Raw genomic sequence first — 26,721 nt, 5'->3', positions numbered from 1 at the left:
TGGTTACATTTTTTTGTCACTACAGAGAGGGTTAGTTTAGTGGGTTAAATGTTTACTTTACTCGCATAGCAAAGCGTTGACTCTTTTCGTGTGGGTTGAATTTAGAAACATTATGAGGCTCTGTAAAACTTCGCTGTGTTTAATGTTTTTAATATTTCAAGTCATCTGACTTTACTGTAGACCTTGTTGCGTTAGCTAGCTGACAAAATACTTAAAACAACTGCTCCACCGTGACACCTCTCCAGCTCCAGCTGTTGGTAAAGTGTTTAAGTTTGTGTGCCCCAGCATTTCTTTTTAACTTTAGGGCTGCAACTTACTATTATTGATTATTTTCTTAATATTGAGTAAGAAGTATTTTTAAAGGCATACTACCACGATTTTTGTTGTTGTTGTTGTTTCACTGGCTTGGCTTTAGCATTGTCTTGCTGACTAAAGCCAGGTACCGCTGCCATTGAAATGTTATTTCTTTTTAAACATTTTGTAAAACCTCTGTATTTTTCCCATAAAGCGTTATACAGCGATATATTTCTTCATTTTGCAGGCACCGTTGTTTACACACATAGAGCTTTACAGTGATGAGTGGAAGGGACCGGAATACGTTCATTACAAACCACAGAGCAGAAGATGTGGGTAAGTCAGCAAAAACTGGGCCTTAAATATTGCTGATTTGTGACACATTGATCTGTTGAGCAGATTTTACCTGAAGTCCTTGTGTTAAACTCCCCAGGTGACAAGCCTCTGATGCCTTTTTCAGAGGAAGCATATTCACCTGCCTCTTTGACTCACAGCTGAACCAGTTAATCTTTTTTTTTAAATGACACATTTAGTTTGCTCGCTGTTACAACCCCCCCCCCCCCCCCCCCCCCCACCAGTCATTTCTCAAATTAACCGTCCAATCCATTAACGCTGATGTTCCTCTGTTTTCACCTCCTTTTCATTTCTTTGCTGAAGTCAGCATAACTACTTTAATTCAGACATTAAAAGTGATGAGATTTTCAACAATTCCAATGATCCTAATTCAGCCATATCATTTGCTTTCATCCATGCAGAAAAACTGACACTGCGGATGAAAAATGGTCTTGGCAGCTCAAAGTACAAACCGGCTGAATACAAAAGACTACAAGCCATTGTTGATGCCAAGCGCTTGGAGTCTGATCTAATTGGATTAAAGGTAACATTTGGTTGTTATCAATATCCTGCCTCGGCTTGAAACAGCATTGTTATTATAAAATCTATTCCTGTTGTAATAAATAAAATGTTGATTCAACTGCAAATGAATATGAATGGGCAAAAACACAATAATAGGAAAGGTTTTTCAGAGAGCAAACAGTCCTCTTTCATTACCCACCACAGGAAGAGCTTGAACTGACAAAAAACAGATTTTAATCTGAGATGATAAAACAGCATGTCTCCAATAGTGGGAAACAGTGCCATTTATATGTGTTTGTATACCTTTTTTTCCTCTCTTTTTAACACATACTGTTAAGGCATTTCATTCCATATAAAAACAGGCATTGCATAGATTTTATAGTTTCAACCACATCAAACAGAGCAGTAATATCACTACCATACACAATAGCATTACCAATCTCATGACTATTCATTTGGATACCCAGGGTTCCTGCAACACTGATTGAAGTTCATAGTCATCCAACCCTGAGTATAGCAAAAAGTTAATGCTTGGGGCAATTGAGATAAGGCTGTTGGACCTGCGGTGTTTTAATTGGTAAACCGTGGCAGAAGCTTTTCAGTATCATTATGGGTACCCGTGGCTCCTTCCAACCCAGCACACTGCATAACCTAGATAAGACGGCTATGTTCACATCGGGTCGTCCTGCTGAAAGGAAGGTGTTCTGAGCATCTCCTGTTGGTGATGTGATGGAGGGTAAATAAATGACCATGAGCCGCCGCAAGGGGATCATTATTTTGCTCTGTAGCAAAGGACCAGCAGCATTGTTAGATACTCAAACATTTTCTTTTTGCCGATTTGATCATATTTTTTTCTCAGCTTCTCTGGTATTTATGTTATTTAAAAAAACATAGAACAAATAATGTAATTTAAAATTTGTCATCAAACAGTATGCCTTTTTCCTGGAATACATTTGCACTTGTCACAATAAGCACATGTGTGAATAAGGAAATTAATTATGAATGAATTCCATTAGGCTGCTACAGTTTTAGGGTCCTGTGCTATGAGCAAAATTACCCCTTCTTTCCTATGAAGTGCTCTCCATTTACCCACTGCTATTTTATTTGAGTTTTTGGAATACTGAATGTTTGCACAAAAATCGTGTCCTGAAAAAATATCACTATGAAACAAAAATGTGTTGATTGTACACTACCTTATGCTACAATCCATCCATTCGAATAACATTAAGCGATTTCCCCCCCAAAAAAAGAGAACAAGGGATCATTAATGTTTTTATTGCTTCACTGCTGGAGAAAGCGAGATATGTATAACACGCAGTCAACTGCAGGTGGAGAGCCATGAATTCACTCAATACCTCTCAAATTGACAGATAGAGTTTTTATGGTACTCTGGCTAACAGAGAAGCGCCATTCATGTATTTTTGAACTCCATATTTTCAATTTGGGAGCCTTTAAGGTCACAGATCTGGAAAGTACCACATAATTCTGTTGATCTATGTCAAAGTTGGGATTAATTGATGAGAGATATCTGAAAGGTTTCAAAGTCAGATCTTTAAATCGGCACTGGCTGTTTTAGAGATAGCAAAAAACAATGACATATAAAAGGGTGTCATATGCCGGAAAATGTGCAATGGCAAATACATCATTGCATTTTTTTGCGCTTTACAATACGTATTACACATCAATACTTTGGACAATACCCACAGGAGCAATTTCGGGTGAAGTGTCTTGCCCAAGGACACAACGGCATACAGTGGCGGTCAAGGCGGGATACGATTAATTTGTTCTGATGATCAACGCACTAGCCAACTGCACCACAGCAGCCAGTACAAGAAATAAAAGCACACTTTGTCCTTTTTTGACTCCTTTAATACAAAAAACTATTTGTCCACTAAAATGGATGATAGGGGAACCTTACTGGGCCCTGGATTGTTTAGAGTTTATATGTTAATGGATTCGTTTTTTTGTCACAGTGCGAGTAGAATTCAGCTGATGTAAGTTTAGCTCCAGGCTCAGTTTTTGTAGTCCAGCTGAGTTTATTAGGCAACCAATGCAAATTTCAATCACTTAGCCTGGAGGAGGCATGGGATGACCCCAATTTGGCCTCTTTCTTTAAAGACAGCACTTGTTTCAGATTGAGAACTGTAGATTGGAATAACTCTAAAATGTTTTTGACATCCTGAGGGTAAGGATCTATAGAAGAACCTGACCCCAAAGTTTGACACGCATTAAAGACAATGATAAACACATTAACTCCTTTTCATTTCCCATTAATATGAAATACATTGTTCCCCTGGATTGGATATTTGAGATATTTTGTGAACAATTATCTGAGCCAGTGGCCTGTGTATAAAAACGCTGATAGAAGACAATGAATTGGAAAGCTCTGTGAAAGAGGGCCTTGTCCTTTCATAATGAAAAGAGAAAATAAATGAGAGTAGATTAAGACTTCTACATTCCCCCGCCCCCCCCACCTCCTATTCCTAAAAACGTGTCTCATGCGTGTCATGCAGGTTTCCACTTGATTATTTTAATTTGCTGCAGTTTATTTTGCCTTCATGCTTTAACAGTGATACCATTTCAGTTGAATTAACTCAGTTTATGAGCTTTTCACAGGCACAGTAAAGGCTGAAGCATAAACACATTCCTGATGTGTGTACAAGAAGAGAAGTTAATCTTGGTTGTAGGATACAAAATTACCTATTTTATGTTTCCCCATCCTTGCAACATCATGATTTACTCACTTGAGTTCTCGTGCTTTTTCGATGTTATAAAATGGCCTACTTAATTGATGCATTAAAGCACTTACAGAGTCAGGTTTGTCAAGATGATGTTAATTATTTGTAGGAGGAACAAAATGTCATGGCTAAAGTGTATTTAAAAGCAAACACTCGGGTGATTTTGTTTTTATGTGCTTATTTTAGTTCAAGGTTTTTTCCTGCTGAGCATTAGACCTTGTCTTATAGGTTCAGAAGACGCGTTGTGCAGCCAAGGCGACCAAGGAGAGCTCCATATTACGGCAGCACCGACAGGTGTGGAGCAGAGAGTGCCCCAGGCTGCAAAAGGCTGAGTAAGAGCCCCCTATTACTCCCTGTCATTATCTGCCGCAGTTTTTCTGGATCCGCTATTACACCACGCAACCGTTCCACTTAAGCTCCATTGAGCTCAGGCAGGACTTTGCCTGAAAAAATAGTGTGTGGAGAAAGAGAGGGGGCCAGGAGAGAAATATGTATTATAAAATACAAGAAGAGAAGAAGTGGAAGATTCCAGATGATTTTCCTGCAGTGATGGCATTGAATTATGGGTTGAGAGACAGAGATAAGTAGAGGGTCTGAGCTGTGTGGAGGCAGTAGGGTAAAGTGAATGGTGAAACACGCTTCCTCTGCGTGCAGAAGCGTGGGGACCCAGCGGTGTCATGCCTTGTGAAGTGAGAAGGGCAGCGCTCGCTCTGGGGTGCAGCGTGTTTGGCTGTGTAATGACTGTGTCTGAGCCACCCAAGGTTAATGATGTACACAAGCTTGAGCCTCAGTAATGAGCCTACTCATAAAGAGGTGCCACTGCTTGGAACTCTCTATGCATATATCTAGTTAAAATACCGTGGGATTCAAAAGCCACCTCATCAAATGGTAAATCAGGCAGATGTCTCTATGGTTACTTCCCTTTATTCACAATCATGTCAACCCCAGAGCCAGTAAGAAGCAAGTCAACAATATCTGTTGCGCTCTCCGTAGGCCTGTTAGTGTGATACTGCCCACAGCAAGACTTTATGTTCACATTTTTTGTGACTATTATTCCAGTTGAGTCTGAGATAGTGGGTGATAATCAGAAGGACGGATAGATCTGGTGCCCAGCCTGTCCCCATATCTCCAGAAATGAATCCCAGCAGTCAGTGTAGTGGTGAAAGGTAATCATTACTCACTTACTTGAGTTCTTAAATTACATATTAAATTAAATTCTTAGTTTTAGTTCAAAGTTAGTTTGTAGATTCAAATGTTTATATCAGATCAAAAAACTTTAACAATAAAGGTGTTGAAATAGGCCAAATCTTTAGCACATAAAGGCATCAATAATTAAATGTTGTGTATAGATCTTCCATAAATTTGAGTTTATTGGTTTTGTTTTTCACAAATCAACAATTGAAGTGACATTTTCTCGTCTTGTCTTAGTGGATATTCCAATAATGTTATTTCTTAATTGTTGGCTTGAATAACTGTTTCCCTTTCTCTGATGGAACAGGGAGAAGGCTGAAAATGACATCAAGGATTTTCTTCAAAAGCTCAGGCCAAATGGTAGAACAGATACTGCCATCTTCTCCCTTCAAGATTTTGGTAAACAACACTAACCGTTTGATCACTTTCATTATACTGCTTATGGATTCAACACCCCCATGCTGTCTTGTCTGTCTGTGTTGGGGTTTAGGGCTTCTGCTAGAGAGGGAGCGGGAGGCGTTCAGGAAAGCCACGGTGGAGCCTGTTCTTCAGCTCAAGGATGACCTGGGCTTCAGACTGGGTGAAGCACGTCAGCAGCTCACTGCTGATGGATCTAACTGGGAAGAAGTTAAACAACAGGTATCTGTGTGAAATAAAATAAGGATGGATGCTCACCTTTACATCGATAAAGGAGCTGAATTTGTAGAATGATAGTTGTTCTTTCAAGCTCATGTCCTCAGACCTTTGTGTACCAAAACAGTGTGTCCTGCACATCCAACAGAAGTGTAAACGCTCCTTCTTGTTCACACAAAGGACTCAGCTTGCACACAAAGTCATATTCCCTGCTATTGAATCTGTTGTTTATTAGATATTCCTCCCGAAGTCACCAAGTCTGCTTTTGACTCTCTGAGCCTTTTTTCAAGCTCCAGAGATGAATGGCGAGATTAGGGAGTAAGCGGGGGTCTTTAAAGGGAGACAAAACTTTGAAGGAACTGTCTGCCAGCCATTTTGTCTCCTCTGTGTGGCTCACTCATGCTTGTTTCTTTCCCATGACCCCCTCTTCTTTTTCTGGCTTACAGCCCCAAGAAACATGATTACATAGGCACAAAAGGACAATCCCCCCCCCGTCAACATACACAAACACACACCCGCCTCGCTTTTGTGTTTTTTTTCTATTTGTCATCCCATCACGTTACTTCCATCAACCCAGTTTTTAAAGAAAATGGGCCCTAAGATAAACACTAAATGATATCCAAAGGTACAATGAAATGAAGATTTACCATGCCATGTCACTGGCAGTTAAATATTGTGACACATTTTGATACCAAACATCATGATGTCACCAACATGTACTGGATTTGAGAATGGAGTCCTAGCAGAAACTATAATTGTGCTATGCACAGCTTTTAGTATTTCTCCTCATTCATGTGACGGATACAAACAAACTGAATGTACTTACAGTATGAACGTTATGAGGAGGCTTAAACATTATTTAACAGCAATGTAGAAATTAGAAAACACTATAAAGCAGGTATAATAATATACAGTATAATACAGACACTATCCACAGAATAAATATCAACCGGTATTGGTGTTTTAAATAATATGATGTCATAAATTCAGTTAAGTACTGGGTACTCAGGGGAGAAGTGTGTGTGTCTGTGTGTGTGTGTCTCTTTTTTGACCATAATTCTCCTTTTTGTCACGCATTAATTCCATTCAGGTTCATAATACCTGTGTGCATACAGAGTTCACAACACATTTCTTGACGGTACATCAAAACCATAGCTGTGCGTAGGTTTGGAAAAAAAACCTTTTTTTTTTGTTCTGATATTTAGCATTTCGCGAGATAAGTAGTTACTGGTTGATTGCCATTACTGAATCCTTCTGATGATATGTGTTTCTGAAACAGCAATGTCACTCAGTTAAAAAAAACACTGTTAATTTGAGCGGTCATGGCATAAGGACAGGGTTTAAAGTCGACTGCTGTGATCACGTCAGTCTGCTGTGTGCATCCCTACAATGCCAATTGTGTTTAATTCGATTTTTAAAGCATTATTGGTATAAAAGTAATTCCTTGAATGGCAGGGTTGGACATCAAACTATGGTTTTGGTGTTTATTGTTTGCCTTTTTTATGACAATTGTTTTTGTTTTTTCACTGAATACCCAGATACACTTTGTGAAGGACCAGCAAGAGGAAATAACTGCAAAACTCAATGCAGAGCATCAGGCTCTGGAGGAGGAGATCATTGGCTTTGGCTTAGAGGTACATTTCTCCCTGCTGGTTTATAGATATCCCCCTTCTGTGTCAGCAGAATTATGATTAAAAACCATCGCTACAGTGTGTCACCAAATAAAAATTCTGAACATTTCTTTATATATGTCAAAGATAGTCATGTTGTCCTCTGCAGAAATATCTCATTAGTACTTCAGAGGACCTGGTAAATGTAGGAAACTGTCCAGAGGAAGTGTTGGATTCAGACTGCCCTTACCCAGAGCTGAAGGATTCCCTGATCCAAGCCTTTCACTCGCTATCAGACAGATATCACAGCAGGCTGCAGGGTCTCCAAGATCAACTGCAGACAACTGACAGGTAGGAATTCAATGTTAGGAGAAGCTAACATGAATATTTGTATGCTGACACTCAATATCTCTCTAAGTTTTCATAGAAATAGGCTTTTAATGATTTTCAGCCATGATGAAGCTGATAAGATCAAGAAAAGTGATTACAAACTCAGCAGGACCCCCGCAGCATAGAGGCACAGTCCCTTCCCTCCCCAGGAGCATGCTGTTTCTCACCAGGAGGTTGATTGTGTCACTGTCTCTTGATCTGTACTTCCATATCAGCGCTGTATACCACTGCTTATATGAGCAGTATGCAATTAGTCAGTATACCATCAGGTGAATATGTTGCTTTATTATCATGTATTCTCTTGGCCGGAATCTGTTTCAGGTTCTGTGGCTGGTGTGAAGATGACCACCAACGCTTCCTGTTCACTCTGTCTCAGTACACCCATGACACTTCCAACCACAGAGCTCTCTACATGGACATGCTGCAAAAACTCTTCCCGGAGAAAACTCAAAAAGAGCTGGTCAGTGCTAAATATGTTTAAGAAATAGAAAATGTACTCTTGTGCATATTATTTATTTAAACTAAAACCCAATGTGTGTTCTACACATACATAAAAATATGCATAAACACACCAGTCACCTGAACAAACACACAAATAAATAATATATGAAATATCAAAGATAGATACTGGCACGTAAGCACCCTGAAATATGACCTAATTAAAAGCAGTAAAACCATAGTGTTAAAATACTCCATTACAAGTGCTGCATTTGTGAAAGAGAAATAATGAAAATGATCATTGATTATGGGAAGTTTTCCTCAAACAAATCCTTGTTTTTAAGGGATTTTTTTTTTTTATCATAAACGTTTTATTGCAACATCATCAATTTACAACACAGTACAGTATACAATCCAGGTTGCACAACATTTTGGAATTATTCATTCCCTCTACCCTACATCCACCTCCCACTCCATCCACCCCAGCCCGCCTCCCCTCCACCAACCACCAGGACAACAAGTTCAAGTTCAAAGTTTTATTGGTCATGTTTCCAAAAAGAACATTTTACATACATATCCCCTCATGGATAGCATTCTTACTCGATCAGGAGCTCTTTTAAGTTCAATATCAGATCTATCCACATTAAAATTATGTCAGGTTTTGCATCGTTGATTCTTGCCGTAGATAGTTCAAGGTGAGAAATGTTCAAAAAACTCTGAAGCTAGTGTGAACTTGAAATATCGTGAGGAGGTTTCCAACGTTGGACTATAATCTTCTTAGCTTCTTAGTCAGCTAGATTTTGCGAGTTTATCCAGTAAGGGAAAAGTGATATTGATCATTTTGAAAGATGTACAGCAGGTTCCATTGGTAATCTTAACCATATTAAATCTGTATGGGTACTAATGACCTTCCCCCAAAAGTGTAATACTCCTGGACACTCCCATACAACATGTAAGAAAGAGCCAACGGTTCCCTGGGGACAAAATGAACAGTAAGGGTCAGATACCAATCCCATTCTGTGTCTAATTATTGGTGATAGATATGCTCTCAACATTTCAGATGTAATTTGGTTTTTTGAACCAAATCGCCAGTTACATTAACACCTTGAAGCTGATCAACCACAGTCTGATCTGCTGACCATTGAGCAGTTCAAGGTTATCTGAATTCATACTGTTTGATCAATCTGGGCTACCTCTGTCCTCTGCCCTTTTTTATTTGACTGTACTGCACACAAAACATCATATACATGCCCACCGAGGTTGCTGGAGACTCACGTGCACTGTAAATAGATGCACTTCCACACACACCTTTCCCCAGTCTGAATGATCCCTGCAGTGTGAGTCCCATGCTCCCTGATCAATATAGATGAGGAGCCGGTGCTGAGCAGAGACACACAGATAAGTCTGGACAATGAGCCGCTCAGCACGCTGCAGGATGTGCCATGTCACCTACTGTGGACACCTCGCTCACGCCACCGGCTAGCATCGCCATGACAACCGCCAGCCCCACTCTCCTACCTCACCCCCACCCAGAGACCTGTCCTCGTATTAGATCCAGCTGGGTGCTGCATTTAGAGCTGCGATCGTTCAGCCTTTAGGGGGTTCACAAGAAGGGGGGATGTGTTCCACAACAGTCTTTCTTCACACTTTTCACTTCAGTAAGAATCGACGGGCTCCCCCTAATTCAGCTATCACAATTAAACTGGTTTGCATGCATCCGGTAATCAGCGTGAACTATAGATTGAGTTGCTGAAACCCCACTGATTTAGAAACATTTAGGACTTTTTTAATAATCTTTCTAGGTATTTTCTGTATTTGACATTGATTCATATCCAGCAAACTTAATCCTAAAGGATCCCTCATATATGTTGTGGTACAAATAAGTTCCAATCGTCTTGCAGGCAGTCAGAATTCTATAAGTAGCACTGTAGTTATTGTTTATATTAAGTCAACCCTTTTTCTGTTGCTTTTTCCCCTCAGAGCATTGCAGACTTCTCCTGTTTTTAGGTTTTTCTTAGCTTTTCTCATTTCCATTTGCATGCAATCATTTCAGCATGATAGCATCATTTTCTGCTGCTCTTTGTCATCTTTAATACTAATGCAAGATATAAAAACTTATTTTTATAGCTAGAAAGCAGGTGTGACAAATTACCACAGTTATAAGGGTTTGTGCGGTGTAAGAGTTTAACAGCCTTGGTGATAAATGAGCTCCAATATTTAATTGCTAGCAGTATCATCTCAATTGAAAACTCTCACATTTTTTTAAGGGGTAAAATTGTGAAGAATAGTTGTAGAAAGAATATTTAGTTGGGGTTTTATTCGTTCACAAAATACGTTTTTTGAGGGGGATTTCAGTTTCTCTACATGATCTTGCAGAGACATTTCTAAAGAGAAATAGAGCAGAATCAGCAGGTATACACAGATTAGTGACATTTAATTACTTTTATCTCTTAATCTTAAAACATTGGGATTATGTCCGTGTTCCTAACTTGAATCCTAGAACATATCACTATCTCAACAAAGAGCCTTTTTAATTAGTATGTAGAAAGTTTGAGGACATGTTTTCTGGGTTTGTTGCTGACCGAAAGTTAAACCAGTCTAGTTTCAACATCAGACGGTGGCACTCCTGCTAGGTTAGTGAGGATATCTCCCTCTACTGGATGGGGCTTTTTATTGTATGTCTCATCACAATTAGAGGCTATTTTCTAGTTATGCCCCCATAATGATCAGGGAATAGTGGAAATATTTCCTACCTCTTACCTTTTCTGAATAAATCCGGGCAGCCAGTTTTATCTGTCCTCCGTAGTGTGGCTCAGTCCTTGAAGTATCCGCACTCTGCAGAGGGAATTTGAATGCAGCATCTAAACTAAATGTCGTGCCACTTTAAATGTGCACTGCAGACACAGTGCGGTGGATGCTTCAACGTACCTACTGTGTCTAATGTGTGGCTAAAGTGCTTGCGTACATATATGTGTGAACAGAACACACATTGCGAGCATGTACACAAATGCACACTGTGAAGACAAGGGTAGTGAAGGAGAGGACACAAGAAAATGAGAACCAAGGGTGGATCTTCCTAAAGTTTTAAAGTTGCGCATTAATAAACAGGATTTGCTCGGCTGCCTCTGGCACTTCTGTTCCGTTGGCAGATCTGTCAGCTCAGTCATTTTCAATAAAACCAGTGAGCCGTCTAATGCCTTCCCACCGTCAGTTAGCCGCTATTAGCCCATAGATGAATATCATTCCCTCTGTTCCAATGAAGCAGCCAAGTGATGCAGCCTCTGTGAACGCTGACACAATGATGAATAGCTACAGGCAGCCCTCACACAGAAAGGAACTGTTTTCCTTCAGGAAATTTCACAGCCAGGAGAGAGGGAGAGTTTTATACACCAGCATAGCCAGAACTGACACTGAGTTTTCCCTGTGGCCCTGCTGCCATTATTATAGACAGTATATCATGTGGGTCCGTTTGTGGAATTCTGATTGTATGCCATTGATTTCACATAACCCTTTGTATAATTCAGCAGTGTTGCTCTTTGGGGTCAGTACTTTAATCTTGATTAGCTACCAATTTTGTCTACGGTTAGGGTTTTGTTCAATATAAAGAAACAGTGGAGGAAAAAGCATTCAGCTCCTTTATTTCAGTACATTAACATAATGTGTTACAAGTATAAGTCCTACATTCAAAATGTTATTTAAGGTAAAAGTAACTAAGTATAAATTGCTAAATGTAGTAAAAATAATAAAGTAAAAGTACTGTAAATATAAAATAACAAAAAAAAACACACAAAAAAAATATAAAAAAGAAAGAAAACTGCCAGTGGTTAGAGGCCAAATATTTGTTTCCCAATTGTTGTTGATTTATCGACAAAGCAGTTTTTGTAGTTACTGTGGGCTAGTTTATTTTAATTAAAACACACCATATTTTATATACATATTTGTTTTTCAAATTTTACATTGAACTCTAAAACTTTGTTACATTACACCACTGCGAATAACTAATGCATTTGACCAACAAAGATATAATTCAATATCAACCCCTCCTTCTCTGTGCATGTGGTTCTTCCAGATGGAGCATGTGCGTGTGTGGGACTGGCAGCGCTTGACCAAGGCGCAGCTGAGGGTGGGGACCCAGCAGTGTCAGCGGGATCAGGAGGAGCTCCAGGCCAGAGCCCTGGTCACCCTGCAGGAGGCGAAACATGCCCACCAGGAGGAGCTGAAGCTCCACAGAGGCCGCCAGCACCAGCAGGACATCTGCTCGCATCTCAGAGAGAAGGTTAGTGTGTGGCACACGCTCACACCAGGAGCTGTCACATTTCAGGAACATTTCTGACTTTATGAGGCAATTATGCTCCAGCCCCATGCCTCCAACCAGTATGTTATCCCCGCAGGAAGTGGATGTATAAGTTTAATCTCATACTTCTGCAGCTTACCCAGCATGAGCTCTCTGTGGTTTACTGCTTATGTATAAGGCTCACCCTCACAACTACTGGCTAAGGGGACATCATTCAGTCGGTTTTCAATACTAGTTAGCATGACATCAATTTCCAGCTATCACACATAGATGTGTATGTGTGAGGGACCAGACAGGCAGCAGTGTCTGGCTGTCTGCTTGTGTACAGTATACATGCTGACGAGGCTGCATATTACGCCAGGCTGCCTGACAGCATCTCTCGCTTTAACTGCCACTTGGGATGGGCTGTGAATGCAAACAAGCTAATAAGGATGGTCTCGCAAACACGATGTTGCTGTCTCTGAGGGGCACTCGTTCACATTCGCACAACAAACAAGTTACTCATGGGAACAAATCCGTGTGTCGTTGATGCAGTGTTGGACAAATTGAATTTGCTTTACATGCCAGTTTTCGGGGGGAAAAAACTGGTGCTGATGTCCTTTGGCTGATTAAATAACAAGAGTCTGATGTACTGAGGTAGGGTTTTGGTGGGCCATCAAAGAGTCTGGTGTATCAAATAACAGGGCACATCACTAGACAGAAGGCCATGTGCTGGTTTAGTTTTACAATGTTTGCAGGAACAAGGTCCTTGGTATTCTTCCCTCCAACCTGTGGACGTTCATGTGTTTAGCATCAGTTAGTAATCTCTCTCTTTTCAGCGTTTGAATCTATTCTGTGGATATGTAATTGTACTCAATGGTAATGCCAGCCTATGTTAGGTCCTCAGTGATATTTGAAAAAACACTCAAGGTAACAGGAATTTATTCACACAGGGCACTCTTCTTGTAAAGAACACGTATGAGAGGTCAAGTCCTGTTTGGTGTGAACTCCCAAACCAACCATTGCAGGGATGTTTTCTCAGTCCCCCATGTTGGGAATATGTGTTCCTACCTAAAGCACTTTCCTTGTGCATTTGTTGATTTTCTCTTACATCTTTGTTACACTTACGGTTTATTTCTCCATTTCGAAATTACAATTGTCTTTTATTTTAGTGTTTTATTTTGTTTCTCAGCAAGGCAATCAGATGCCTTTATTTCAAAAACTGCACCCAACTGTGCACTTTGGAAATATTTGGACCGATATCACTGTAATCACAGCACACCTGATGCCTGACATTACAATCACTCTCTCTTTGGAAGACAGTTTCATAAAAGGTTGTCAATTGATGTTTTTCACATACTGTATGAATGCTTCCTGCCTGCTCTTCAAGGAGACAGTTGCCACACTAAAGTACATGCAATAATGTGGCATAACAAAACATGCAGGGCAGTATTATGAAGGCTCGAAGGAGAGGAGTGTGAAGCGCATGTTACTCAGCTGTATAGTCTCTAGGATTCAAATGTATTGATAGAGAAAAACAGGAGGTCTTAAAGATATCTTAACTGGAATTCATGTGCTCCTACAGTTTCTAACAATCAACAGTTTGGGGATTTGTTTGCTTTGAAATAATAACACATCATGTTGGACAGGTATTTTTCTTGGCTTTTATTATGCAGCTCTTTGTTGCATTTATTTGAAACATTTTCACTCTGCCTTCACTGCCATTTACTCCTGGTGTAAGTGGAGAGCCAAATTCAAGGACAAAGATCACTTCACACTCAGTTCTTTCAGAATGAAGCCATTTGCCACTGCAGTGACTTATGTTTGGAAGAAAAAGACATGCTGGGTTTTTAAAATGATGTAATATGCTATTCAAGACACCAGTGTACCTTCAAGCTCCTCTTTTACTTTATTTTTCAGAATAACAGCGGGCTTTGACTTTCAGTATAAGTAAACCTGAGGCAGAACAAACTACACGCCTCTGACTCTGGCAAACACATTTCGAAAAATAAATTCACACTGACAGTATCACTCCCATGACTTCTCCGCGTACACATTTTGTGTTGTTTATGCAGTGCATGTGCACATACCCCAGTTTGTGTGGAGGCTCAGACGGTCGTCGGTTTCCATCCAATCTATCTTTCCACTGCCTTTATCATCCCAGCACAGCGGCACAGCAGCGAGGAAGATGGATTCTCCCCCTGTTGCATCTGCTTCTTTAACGTTTTGTTGCCTGCAGCTGCTCCCCCCTGACCCAAGCAACCCTCCCGACTCTACCATGAGTCATTCACCCCCCTTGACATCAGCTCCCTTTCTAACTGATATTCCTACTGTATTTCCCCAAGTGTGCTGTAAGTGATATGATTTCGCAGTAGGCTGGTGAAATAGAGCTAGCAGATCACCTCAAATTGTTTATATTTTATGGAAGACTCAGTGTCACCCTGATGATCCTCAGAGGTTTGCTTTTCTGCATACTGTTTTTGTACCCCATGGGTTACCTGCCAGGAGTGACATGGACATTTTAACCAAACTCAACAGAGCAGTGAGAGTGTGTTAGACAAAAAATTGTTTTTTGTAGCCACTTGTCTAGATGCATTTCTACACTTTAAGGAATAAATGAATTGATCTAATAGAAACCCTCTTGCGACTGCTTCTCTATTAAGCTACACATTTTTTAAAAACAGATTACGAGGATAACAGAGTGCTGTGATGGTTCTTAGCGGTTAAGGTAGTAGATTTCCGACTTGTTGTATTTTCCTAGTGTGATTTTGTAAAGAAACCCCCTCCATCGCGTCTCATCTTCTCTGTGCCCCCGTGGTCTCAGATGAGAGACTAAATTTGATGATTTTTGGTCAGTACTCGTCTGGCTTTGACCTCGTGAAAGGGAGCAACCCCGTGCTGCCAGCTCTGTTCTGAGAGAAATGTGGAAGGAGGAAATGCAGGGTTTAATTTGATTTCAGAGTGAGCTTGTAGCCGTCTGTTTTGGAAAGGGCAGAGCTGTCACACGGGCCACAGATTGTTCTTGACAATCACATATTGGCTATGCAAAGATGGCTGCTGGATTCATGCTGGTGGACACAGATGCCAGTACTAATTTAAAGCAGTTGTTCAAGTCGACGTGTGATATACAGCATTATGAATGTGGAAAGGTAGTCGTTGAAAATTGGTGGTTGAAAGTAGCGAAGTACATTTACTCAAGTATTGCACTTACGTAGAATTTAGATGTACATTACTTGAGGATTTCTATTTTCTTACTTTATACTTCTTATCAACTATATTTCTTTGGCAAATACTGTCCATTTTACTGACTTTTATTTTTACTAATGTGTCAACTTTATCGTCAATCTTTCAGTTTGTGTGTACAGACAGAGAGATTGAAATACGTTTTCCCACAATCCCGAGGTATAAAAAAGTAAAAAGAAAGACATATAATATCACTATTATGAATTCAAAATACCTTTTTATTAAAATGGTGAACACACTAATTATAATTGAGTGATGTAAAACTGTATATATTATCCCGAAAATGGCCATTTTCCCTTAGCACGTTTAGTTTTGGTACCTAAGTATATTTGCAAGCTACTACTTTTGTACTACTTGAATGCAGGTTGTAAAAGATTATTTCTACAATGTGGTGTTCCTGCTTTTACTGAGATGTAGTTCTTCCACAACTGGTAAAAAATGAAATGAAATGAGTGATTAAGATAGAAACAATTCATGCAAGAGATTTTCAGTCCAATTTATCACTGACAGACAGACTCTTCCTCTCAAATCACCCTGTGTTTGTTCTGCACTCTTCTGGATGCTGTAATTAGCTGGCATTGTTCTCCGTGTTACTGTTCATTCAAGCCTTTTATTCTGTCCTTGCTTTCATTTTGCCTCCCACTTACATCTTACTCCCAGGCATCTTTGATGAGTGATTGTGTTTTCCACATTAGTAAATAAAGCCTGAAGGGATGGCAGATTGTTTCAACATGCTCAGGTGGGAAAGGGATGAGGAGCCCAGCAGGAGCAGTGACACAACAATCGAAAGTAGAACGATTTTCACAAGATGGGAGGTTTTCTATTATGCCGATATCTCATTTTTCATTTCCTGCCCTGCTCTCAATTTGTACTTTGCAATATAAATAGCAAAGTTACAGTCTGATTAATGCACAGTCTTAAAGTTTGGAATCACCGGGTTGGATAAACAGTATAATGCAGATTTATCATTTGTTATACATTTCAATTAAATGGCCCTATAATAATAATAATAATAATAATAATAATAATAATAATAATAATAATAATAATGATGATGATGATGATGATGATGATGATGATGATGATGATGATGAACATTCATTGTCCTGCCACAGTTTGGAGGGGACTGTTGTGACCACTACTTTCCCCCAAACACCTCTACACTTTGAATTTGCTTTTCAGTCCAAAAGGAGTGACCCTTGTTCGTAATGGAGCCACAACAGTGCAGTTTGCTTTACATTTTTCCGGTATCAATGAATACTCTAACTTGACTTCTCAGTCCATATTATATTCAGCTGTTATTCCTTGATCCAATTAGTGCCATTGTGAGCATTTTTTTTTTAACAGACCTGTTAATTACAGTTTGTCAAAGGCATTATTTATTTATTTAAATGTTTTTAATGTATGTTTCATTTATTTATTTATTTTCATTTCCATTCAAGAATATTAAGTGGTCCTCTCAGCCAGCTGATGTGGTAGGGGATTCCAAACGTGTGCCGTCATTCAATCAATCAAAGTTTAGTTATATAGCGCAATATCACACATTTTACATTTGTCTCAGTGGACTTTACAGTTTGTACAAAATATGAATGCGACACCCTCTGTCTTTGGACCCTTACATCGGGCAAGGAAAAACCTCCATAGAAACCCCAGAGTTAATAGGGGATAATTGAAGAAACCTCTTGGAGAGCAACAGAGGAGGGTTCCCTCTTCGGAAAGACGTGCAATAGATGTCGTTTTTAAATTAAAAGGATAATACATTTACAACATACTTAGTCCAAAGTGTCTATAAATAAGAAGACGATGAATCCAGGGGGATGTCAACAATCCCGTGGGGGCCATCAAAGAAGTAGTAAGGTGAGCATCAGGCAGGACAAGAGCTCAGGATCCACGTTTCAGGAGCAAGACTCAGGATCCACGACTCATGACCACAACTCAGGACCACAGCAACAGTCACAGCCATAACTCATGATCTGGGACTCAGGATCCATGACTCAGGACCACAGATACAGGCACAGCCACGAGTCAGGATCCCCTCCCTGCAGTAATCAGTGTATTCTCTGTGAGTGTTAGCAGATTTCCTGTCACTGAGTGTTCTTGACTAACAAGTCCCCATTCGTCCTCTACTAGATTCTCAGTATTTGAGACGGTGCGTGGGCAAGTGTTTCAGCGGACAGCTCTGAGCAGTTAATTGTTCCAATGTGTATAATTTTCCTTCCACCAACCTCATTTCGTATTATGGCAGTTATGCAAATATAAAAGTAGATGCATAGTTTGTCATCTCTTAATTTAAACTACTTTATTTCCACATTCAATAATATCCCGCGTGTCATTATTGTCACTGTCAGAGTCTTGCTGTTCTCACAGAATACATCCTTCATTTTCTCAAGTTTGATGCTCTGATTCACAGCAATAATATTGGTTCAAGATTAGCATGAGTTCATCTGTTTCACTCGTAAGTTTGTCATTAAATAAGCAGCAATGGAAAGACACAATAATGGCAGCTGCAACGCCCCCTGACAGAAGACATGTACAGTTATATTAACAAAGGCTTTGAGCAGGCTGCGGTGTGCAGATAAAAAGGCAATCACTCTTTTGTTAGTCTGTCATCTCTGCAGTCGTTTTTGTGCTGCCCTGAAAAAGGATGGTGTTCCATTTCCCTTTGAATCTGCAGAAAATGAGATTCCAGTGACAAATTACTGTAGACTGTACATAATGACCATTTTATTCTCTTTGTTGCATCCTGAAATGCCTTTTCATCCCTGCCTAAACAAGAACGACATCATTTCAAACACTGTGGCCCTCACAATGTTTGCAGTGAGCCAAGCTTTAAAGATACATTTCATTTAGTCAGTGGCCCTGGGTGACCACTGCAATTGAACTTTATACTTTTGCTTTACGAGGCTTTGCAAAACAAAGGCAAAGATAGTGTTATCTGTGGCATGTTAGTGTGTTTGTCTGAAAAAACATGCTTTACAGACCCACCACCAGGTTGTTTTCAAACCCCGTCTCTCAAAGTTCCAAGCATCGAAACACTCAGGTATCTTATCTGGGCCAGGCTGGAGTTTGATGGATGGTTTAATTATGTCCGCTTGTTTGTTTAGGAACAAAATCAACCAAAGCTTCTTTAATTTGATTTTCTGAGCCAAGGAAGCCAAGCCGGACTCCAAGCCTTACTCACACTGTGAAGCTTTTAAACAAGTTCAAACCCTCTATTCTGGGTTTATTATATTATTTATTATAAAAGCATAATGAACAGATATTTCCAGGTGTCTCTTTTGCCCACCAGGTCCAAAGGTCTCTTCCGTTCAAGTGTCCTTTGATAGCACTCAGTACAACCTTTCCACTGGTATATGATTCATGTCAGACATTTCCTGGCTAAACTGCAATTGTTAACCCATTCACACTTTGCCTTTTTTAAAGAATTATGTTCTTGACCACATTCAAAGTGGATTTGTTAGCTCATAGTTTGTGCCAAAGAGATGAGGCAATACTTCATTCAAAGAGGGGAGTCTTAGCTTTATTAAACTGTAGGACATGTTTAATTTAAAGCATGTTAAGGGTAAATAGAGTGTTAAAACTGAGTGCTTTCAAAGGACACCTGACATATCAGATCTTTGTGGTATACTCAATATGTCAATAATTGCCTTTTTTATATTGAAATTTGAATGTGCTATTGAGGATTTTGCTTGGGCCAACATTAGTCGTGACCTTTCAAAATGACTTGATTATATTTCACTAGCCAATATTTAAATCTAGGCCAACACTAACGGGTGAATTTTATATATTAAAACCCAGTACTAAGAAAAAAAGCTGCAGGACAAAAGTCAGGGCAGAAAAGTTATGATATGTGTTACTTATTCACTTCTCAGGAATGCTCGCCTAGTCACCAAGAGTCCGTATTGGAGTCAGCCACAAATGTCTTTATAGGAAACGATTCAGGAAAGAAGCATATTGCATCTCCAGCTTCAACACCGTCAGATGAAAGTGGATTAGAGGCTGGGTTTTTTAAAGTCCTCTCTCTGACACACAGCTGCTACTTGTTCTGAGGCGGACATCAAGTATGATTGACTTGATGATACCGCCGGTGCTAATGTGTGTGACCATTTTAATTTGCAGTTCATTCCTACAGGGAATCCTAAGCTCTCCGCTGATAGATCTGTGAATCCGTCTGCCTGGTCAACACTCCTAATACCCGGCACGCCGCACAGAGGCTGCTCCATTATGAACCTGTCACTCACTCCCCACTAATGTGTGTGTGTGTGTGTGTGTGGTGTGTGTGTGTGTGTGTGTGTGTGTGTGTGTGTGTGTGTGTGTGTGTGTGTGTGTGTGTGTGTGTGTGTGTGTGTGTGTGTGTGTGTGTGTGTGTGTGTGTGTGTGTGTGTGTGTGTGTGTGTGTGTGTGTGTGTGGTAAGTTAGGCCATGTACTTCAAGAGTCTCTGCAAGCACAGGAACATACTCTTGGAAGAAGGATATCTGTCAATTTTGAGTCAGTGACTATATATTTGCAAGCTTTTAGTTTAATAAAAGCACATCAAACTTAATGGAATAATCATAAAAATCCATGGTCATAAATTACATTTAAAGGCTCATAATTTGGACAATATTACTTTGTTGCTTAATACGTTTAACCTCAAAGTTACTGCACAGTATCTTTCCAGTTTCAAAGTTGGATGAGCATCTAGATGTCATTTTTTCTTGACTTTCTGTCCTGAATTGCTTCATAAAAACAGCAATATCCTTAGGAGAAGGAGTTCTGTTTGTTATGGGGCTCAAACACCAGACTTTTCTTTCAAATTTGTGATCTAAAACATAGTGTGAGAGGAAGTTCTGACACCTCTTCCCAAGTTGATGCCACATGTTGGCACAATGGCAGTGGGGCCCAGCTGGTTGTCTCTGTGTGAGTTATTCTTTTAAGACAGCTGTTAACGGACAGTAACCTGCTTTTTGTTTCCCCCTGGTGTGTATTTGCATGTGTGTTTGTAGCTGCAGCAGTGGCGGGCCCAGCAGGAGGAGGTGGCGAAGCTGGAGGCAGCTATAGCTGCTAGACAACAAGAGGAGGAAGAGGCGAGGCTGAGGAGGGAGCAGGAGAAGGAGGATGCCATCAGATCACAACACAAAGAAAAAGTAACAACTTCACATCTCAATTATATATATGGTTTCATATTTCATGTTATTGTAATTTGTATGATTTCAACCACATATTATTTTACACATCTGTATAAAACATTATGATCAAATAAGGGATTTCCATAAATAAGCACATACAAGTACATATTATTTCAAGATGGTATTTTTGATCCTGTGCTTCAAACATCCATATGTTGTGCGCATAACAACCTTATGCATATACATTTATTGTGAGGAAAGACAAGGTTTCACTATAAATTCATATGCTTATTAATCATGCTGCTATCCTCATGGATCTCAAGCCCTGTGCACAAAAAGAGCAATGATTAAACTGAAAACATAAATGCTTTTTAAGAGCAGCAAATTATATTTAGCATTCAGCTGATCCCTTTTTGTTTGTATGAATTATTTTTCAAAGGGATAAATAGGGCTGTATGCAAACCAAAACAACAGGGGAAATTATCTTTTTTAATGGCCCATTAGAAATATTAAACGTCCTAAAAACGTTGTGTTGGATAAATAAAGAACTAACACAATGTGCTGCAATTATCTGGGTATTTTAATCATAATTTCCGCTAAATTTTAAGCTGAGATTGTTGGTTAATAGTTTGTCTGTTTGTCAGCAAGATTATTGGAACACTACTGGCCATATTTCAGGAAACTTGGTACAAGGTTGTCACTCGGGAAAAGGAACTGATGCGCTGATACACATTCTTTTTTTTAATTGGAAATGCATAGGCGAAGATCTGCTCTGCCCTTCTAGTTTAACTTAGTTATTGTAGTGTGTGTGTGTGTGTGTGTGTGTGTGTGTGTGTGTGTGTGTGTGTGTGTGTGTGTGTGTGTGTGTGTGTGTGTGTGTGTGTGTGTGTGTGTGTGTGTGTGTGTGTGTGTGTGTGTGTGTTTAATTAACCCTCTCAAGGGTCTGCTTGGAGAGCATGGGCAACCGGAGACACTCTGATTAATGAGAGCATTTAGGCTGCTTAGGAATCCATATGATTTAGCACAATAGTCTGCCAGACATTGAAATATCATCTCATTCTTTCTGTTTACACTTATCTGATTCCCGCTCTGTCACAATCAATAGGACATGACAAACGTTAGAGTTTTGGAGCGAGTCAAATTAGTGCGAGTGTGGCTACTGTTCTTGCGGCTGTTGTTAACTTTTTTGTCGTTATTCTTTGTAAACTTGTTCTTTTTCCCCCAGGTCAGGCAGTTTTATTTACAGCAGCAGAAGAGGAGGGAGACGCTGGCTCAGAGGGATCAAGAGAGACTCGCTAATCTCAGGAGCCTCATGGAGGAACAGGCCTGGCGAGATAAAGAGAGGTGATTGTTGCAGAATGTGGACCTTGGGTTTTCAAAGATTTGCTAAAACAGTTTTAAAACATAATCCAGAGAATACACTCTTACAGATTACAAATAAGCACAATACTTGTTTGTTTATGGGCTTAAGACCTCTTACACTCTTAAGATACTTTACTATTCCGTAGTAACAACTATCTTAGAGTTATTGACATGACCAAATAAAATAAAATGATTTTACTACACTAGGACCAGGACCACTACTCAGCATGTGGAAGCAATCGTTTAAGGTCATTTGTGCCTCTGCAGGGGTCTGTTAAGTCTGAAAAAATGACAATGAGTTGTGGAATTTAGGGAAAATATTGGCAGAAATGTAATATATATACCTCTGTTTTTATTGGTGTTTAATCATAAAGGCAAACGTTGTTGTGCTCTTGAACTGTTTGATTAAATGGGGCAGGTTGAGGCAAAAGAGTTATATTGACGACTCCATATTTACTTCCTGCACTTAAAAAGCAACAGTAGCTGAAAACTGTTCTTGCTGAGATTCAATGGTTTATATTCCAGGCAGCCAGAGTGAAACACTGCATTCTAGTGTGGTCTGAAACTACTTTTGAAAAATATATAGGATTCTGTGTTGCAAACATCCTCTTGTGTGTGATTCGCTTAGCATTTCTCCGCAGACACTCACAGAGACTGGCTTTAATACCAGATAATGGTGTTGATATTGGCCTTGAGAGCGGGCAGGAATGAGAACAGGAATCATGGGGGTGCTGAGAAAGATATAAAAACACATGATGGGAGAGGAGCTGATCTCTGGAGGCTCCATAAAGCCTTCCGCAGCCCGGAGGCCTGCTGTGTCAGGAGCGATAGATACTAATGTTGATGGTGGCGGGGGAAAGAGAGAGGCTGTTCAGCTCTGATGCCTACATCCTCTGTGTTCCTTTTAGGGTGCAGTTTCGGGCAGAGATGTTGCAGCGGCGCAAGGATGAGAGAGAGGCGCGGGAGCTTGAGCGGCAGAGAGAAGAAGAAGAGAAGCAGAATCGTTTGGAAGCTCTCAGAAACCAGGTGGATTATTTTCTCCACTTTTAACCTAATTGATCTGTTTTTTTATAAACCCTACAAGGAAGGACTCTTCCCTGAGTGGAGGCAACAACGAAACGTTACAGCAATGAGAAAAACGATGTTTTCGATATATTAAATCTTTTATTTTAGGTTGGGGTGGTGGCAGAGGCAGACCCGGAGAGGATGATGTCGGATACAGAGGCTTGGAGGAGTCGACAGCTGAATGTAAAGGAGTTTGAGCTCAAAAGACCTCTCTACAGTATTAACACGTACACAGACACACAGGTGAGGAATGATAACAACTACTATCACCTTTAGTTTGAAGCTCGTTATTAAATATTCAATTACCTAATGTATATTTATGAGCCTAAATGGATTCTTCACCAGTTTCCATGACCATACTCAGCCGTTTACAGGTTTCGTTTCATCTTGTGTTGGACTGTCCCATGACCCAGAAAATGCTGAACGATTATGCAAGCTGGTTAGCTGGTCAATCAATGTTTGTCTTCATCTCAGAACATGTACACACAACCTTGATCTCAAGGCCACCCAGTCAATCAGTGTATGTATGTGTTGTTTTGTGTGTTGCGATTAGCTTATTGTGTAACGCATGCAATGACTAACGATTATGCAACTCTTCTCCGACTGCCAATGCACGAGGAGTTAGTTTTTAATGTTGTTTGAAGTTGCACAGAAAACCATGAAACAAAGGTGATAAGAGTGGGAGTGATCTAGTGGCGAACAGCTGGATACAAATCATTAACTGTGGATTTGTGTTTGTTTTTAACATCTGTTTTCCAGATTGTGTCTGATCCAAGAGTGCGTGTTGAGCAGGCTCTGCGGGAGGCCGGTCTGCAACACAGCCGGTATGCCAAAGACGTCCTGTCTGTTCTCACACCCCCCAAACCTCCGAGAAGAGATACCCAATCCGTGATCAAATTCTGACTGAAGCTTTGTTTGGGGCCATATTATTAAGTCCAACACTTGTCCTGGTATTGAGCTTATTATATATTATATAAAGTTAATATATATTTAAATAAGCTGCATGTATATTTACAGTTGGACAGATCACACCCTTTGGTGCAGCAGCTGCTGTGAGTGAACAAGGTGACACAGTGCAATTGTTGTTGCCTTTGTATTTATTGAACTCTACAGCCTCTCATGGGAAATACAATATCATACAGTATCACTGATTGATGATAAACATGTAACTTTAACAAATAAAAATGACCTCTGCACATTTATCAATATTTATTGACCGCTTATGTTACTCTCAGGATGTTTGCATTTGCATTTACATGCTTCTGTGGCAGGAGTAATTATATATGATCTGTTTCTCTGGTCCTCTGATAGCACATTCATCATGGAAATACATTTTAGGAAAGTTAAATTCATCTTATTGTATTATAAGCCTATCCAACAAGAGGACAAACCGATGCAAACCTCTAATGGAGGCTAACAATTTCTCTTAAAGTTGTTTTTTTACAAGTCAAGTATTTAAAATAAACATATAGAACACATGTTTTAGAAAATTATTGTAACCATACATAAATACCAGAGCATCAAATATTAAAAGACACAATAGATACTATACACAAGGAAAATACTTCACATTTAAGCTTTATAATTGAAATCATACAGATATATTATATATAAGTGTCTAAGACACATATTAACAAGTTCAATATATACATATACACATATCAGCTATATACACTGTATTTGGGAGGCTGGTGTTGGGTTAGGGTTTTTAGACAATTAGTCCCATGCGTTTCTTGATAAAGTGGGACACCAGGACCTGAGGTCTCTGCTGGTACTCGACCAGGACTTCATGAGAGGAGGTGATCTGGTCTCCGTCAAATCGGTTCAGCAATGCAACACAGACCACAGCCGCTGGAGGGGAAAAGGGAGATAATCAGTCATATAGCACACACTCATTGTGTCTTCAAAACACTCAATGTGCCGCTGTGCAGAATGATTGATATTTTTTGCCTTAAAAAAATACCTTTCAGGTCACAGACGCGGCACATTGCAGCAAATACTGTGGACTCCATTTCAATATTCCTCACTCCGGCATCGTAAGCTTTCCTCAGATACTCCAGTTTTTCCTCATGAGAGAAGGAGCAGAGCGCTCCGTCAAGGCGTCCTTGACCTAAAGAAACACAGCACAGGATTTTTCACTACCTGCCCAACGGTGTTGATCTGTTAAAGTTCTCCATGACTGATTTACAAATATGATCGAAAACAACCCAAACATTAGATGGGGCTCATACCTTCATAGAAGTCATGGGTGCACAAGGTGTTTCCAATCACTGTTGGAAAGTTTTGAAGCTCGGTGGAGCACTGCAGGAGCTCATTGGCCACTCCCTCGTCCAGCTCAGTGCTCCTGGTGATGACTTTGCCAAGAACCACCTGCTCGAACTTGGGGAGGAAGGAGTAGTCTACGGCTTTAGCCGTGACAACCACTGTCCCTGGAGCCAGACCTAAAGACAACGCCAGGCAGAAATTAAAAATATATGTTGTGTTGAAGGATCCATTCAGTGAAAATCCCCAATTAAAAAAGTGTGCCAACAGTTTGCCATTTAAAAAAACAATGCTCTTACCAATTCCACCAGATGTTCCAAGACGAAACAAGACCACATCACGACACAGAGCGTGGTGCAGCAGTTTGATGAGCTCATGCAGCATGATGGAAATGGAAGGGACACCCATGCCGTGCTGTGAGGGGCACACCATAGAAATTACTTTCAAATCACTGAATGTATTAATCCAGCAGTGCCATATGTTAAGCCAGTAGGAATAAAGACCACTTAGAAAATCTTGCTCTGTGATACTTACACTTATAGAAAGCACAGGTCCCACTTTGTACATGCAGTAACGATCAGTTCCCTCACAGATGTCTATGATTTCCTCTTGGTTTCCAGGTAGTTCCAGCTCCTTGTGGATAAACTGGGCAAAAGCCTTCATTCGATTTGCACTGCCTCCAACACACACAAACTATGGGACATAGAAGAGGACTGTTGATTTCTGTTTCCTAACTTTTGAAATAGTCAATCTTTTTTTTTTTTTTATAATACATTTCACAAACCTTAATGTCTCCAAACATTTCTGGAAGGTTGTGAGTCTTGGTGCCCAAGCTGAAGTGGTAGAGGATATCCTCCTCCATGGTGTCCAAGTTGGGATTTTTCACTTTGACTATTGGTCTACAAGCAATACAGTGCAGTATATTAAAAATCTAAATCCTAGACATACTCCAAATTGATTTCCAAACACTTGATTTTAAACAAGAAAAACATGCCTTTTCCAAATACTCACTGGATATAGTCATTGTGGTCATTCCCCATACAGTTCAGTAAAATTGCTGCCATGACAGCAGGTGAGGCTTTGAAATGTGTCCGAAAGTCTCCTGTAAGACTTTACCTGTTCTTAATACAAGTTATGTCTGACTGCAGAGCTTTATATAGCGGCGACTTTCAGCCCTGCCACTGATTGGTTCCAGTGGGAGGAGTAGCACCAGTCTGCCATTATACTCACAAAAACATCCAACAGCCTCAAACAAACA

The 26,721-nt window shown here is 40.0% G+C and overlaps 2 protein-coding genes across 4 annotated transcripts; one reads left to right on the top strand and one right to left on the bottom strand.

Moving 5' to 3' along the window:
- Window positions 1-55: 55 nt before the first annotated feature.
- On the top strand, window positions 56-24,399 carry LOC134867117 (coiled-coil domain-containing protein 148-like). Of its 2 annotated transcripts, none has more exons than XM_063887456.1 (15): window positions 56-257; window positions 542-630; window positions 1,050-1,171; window positions 4,116-4,219; window positions 5,386-5,477; window positions 5,569-5,717; window positions 7,250-7,345; window positions 7,491-7,672; window positions 8,033-8,171; window positions 12,219-12,425; window positions 20,652-20,792; window positions 22,000-22,118; window positions 23,045-23,162; window positions 23,310-23,444; window positions 23,961-24,399. In XM_063887456.1, the coding sequence occupies exons 2-15, from the start codon at window positions 576-578 to the stop codon at window positions 24,102-24,104; spliced, it is 1,803 nt and encodes a 600-aa protein (XP_063743526.1). In that variant the 5' UTR covers window positions 56-257; window positions 542-575; the 3' UTR covers window positions 24,105-24,399. The 2 variants fall into 2 exon arrangements, with proteins under 2 accessions (XP_063743526.1, XP_063743527.1); XM_063887457.1 differs by lacking the exon at window positions 56-257 and adding an exon at window positions 301-439.
- On the bottom strand, window positions 24,281-26,721 carry upp2 (uridine phosphorylase 2). 2 transcript variants are annotated; one of them, XM_063887459.1, is made up of 7 exons: window positions 26,475-26,721; window positions 26,248-26,362; window positions 25,998-26,156; window positions 25,763-25,877; window positions 25,433-25,642; window positions 25,229-25,311; window positions 24,281-25,052 (listed from the first exon to the last, which is right to left on the bottom strand). In XM_063887459.1, exons 1-7 carry the CDS (start codon window positions 26,525-26,527, stop codon window positions 25,026-25,028), a joined length of 762 nt encoding a protein of 253 aa, XP_063743529.1. In that variant the 5' UTR covers window positions 26,528-26,721; the 3' UTR covers window positions 24,281-25,025. The 2 variants fall into 2 exon arrangements, with proteins under 2 accessions (XP_063743529.1, XP_063743528.1); XM_063887458.1 differs by having other exon boundaries at window positions 25,165-25,311; window positions 26,475-26,720.

The sequence above is a fragment of the Eleginops maclovinus genome, chromosome 7 (assembly GCF_036324505.1).
Source record: "Eleginops maclovinus isolate JMC-PN-2008 ecotype Puerto Natales chromosome 7, JC_Emac_rtc_rv5, whole genome shotgun sequence".
Taxonomy (NCBI): Eukaryota; Metazoa; Chordata; class Actinopteri; order Perciformes; family Eleginopidae; genus Eleginops; species Eleginops maclovinus.
This window is presented reverse-complemented; position numbering and strand designations above follow the sequence as displayed.

Coding starts and splice junctions, on each gene's coding strand:
- LOC134867117 (XM_063887456.1), top strand. CDS start 576: ATGAGTGGAAGGGACCGGAATACGTTCATTACAAACCACAGAGCAGAA. Junction 5,478..5,568: donor CTTCTCCCTTCAAGATTTTG/GTAAACAACACT, acceptor GTTGGGGTTTAG/GGCTTCTGCTAGAGAGGGAG. Junction 20,793..21,999: donor GATCACAACACAAAGAAAAA/GTAACAACTTCA, acceptor TTTTTCCCCCAG/GTCAGGCAGTTTTATTTACA.
- upp2 (XM_063887458.1), bottom strand. CDS start 26,527: ATGGCAGCAATTTTACTGAACTGTATGGGGAATGACCACAATGACTAT. Junction 26,363..26,474: donor GACCACAATGACTATATCCA/GTGAGTATTTGG, acceptor TATTGCTTGTAG/ACCAATAGTCAAAGTGAAAA. Junction 25,878..25,997: donor GACCTGTGCTTTCTATAAGT/GTAAGTATCACA, acceptor TGCCCCTCACAG/CACGGCATGGGTGTCCCTTC.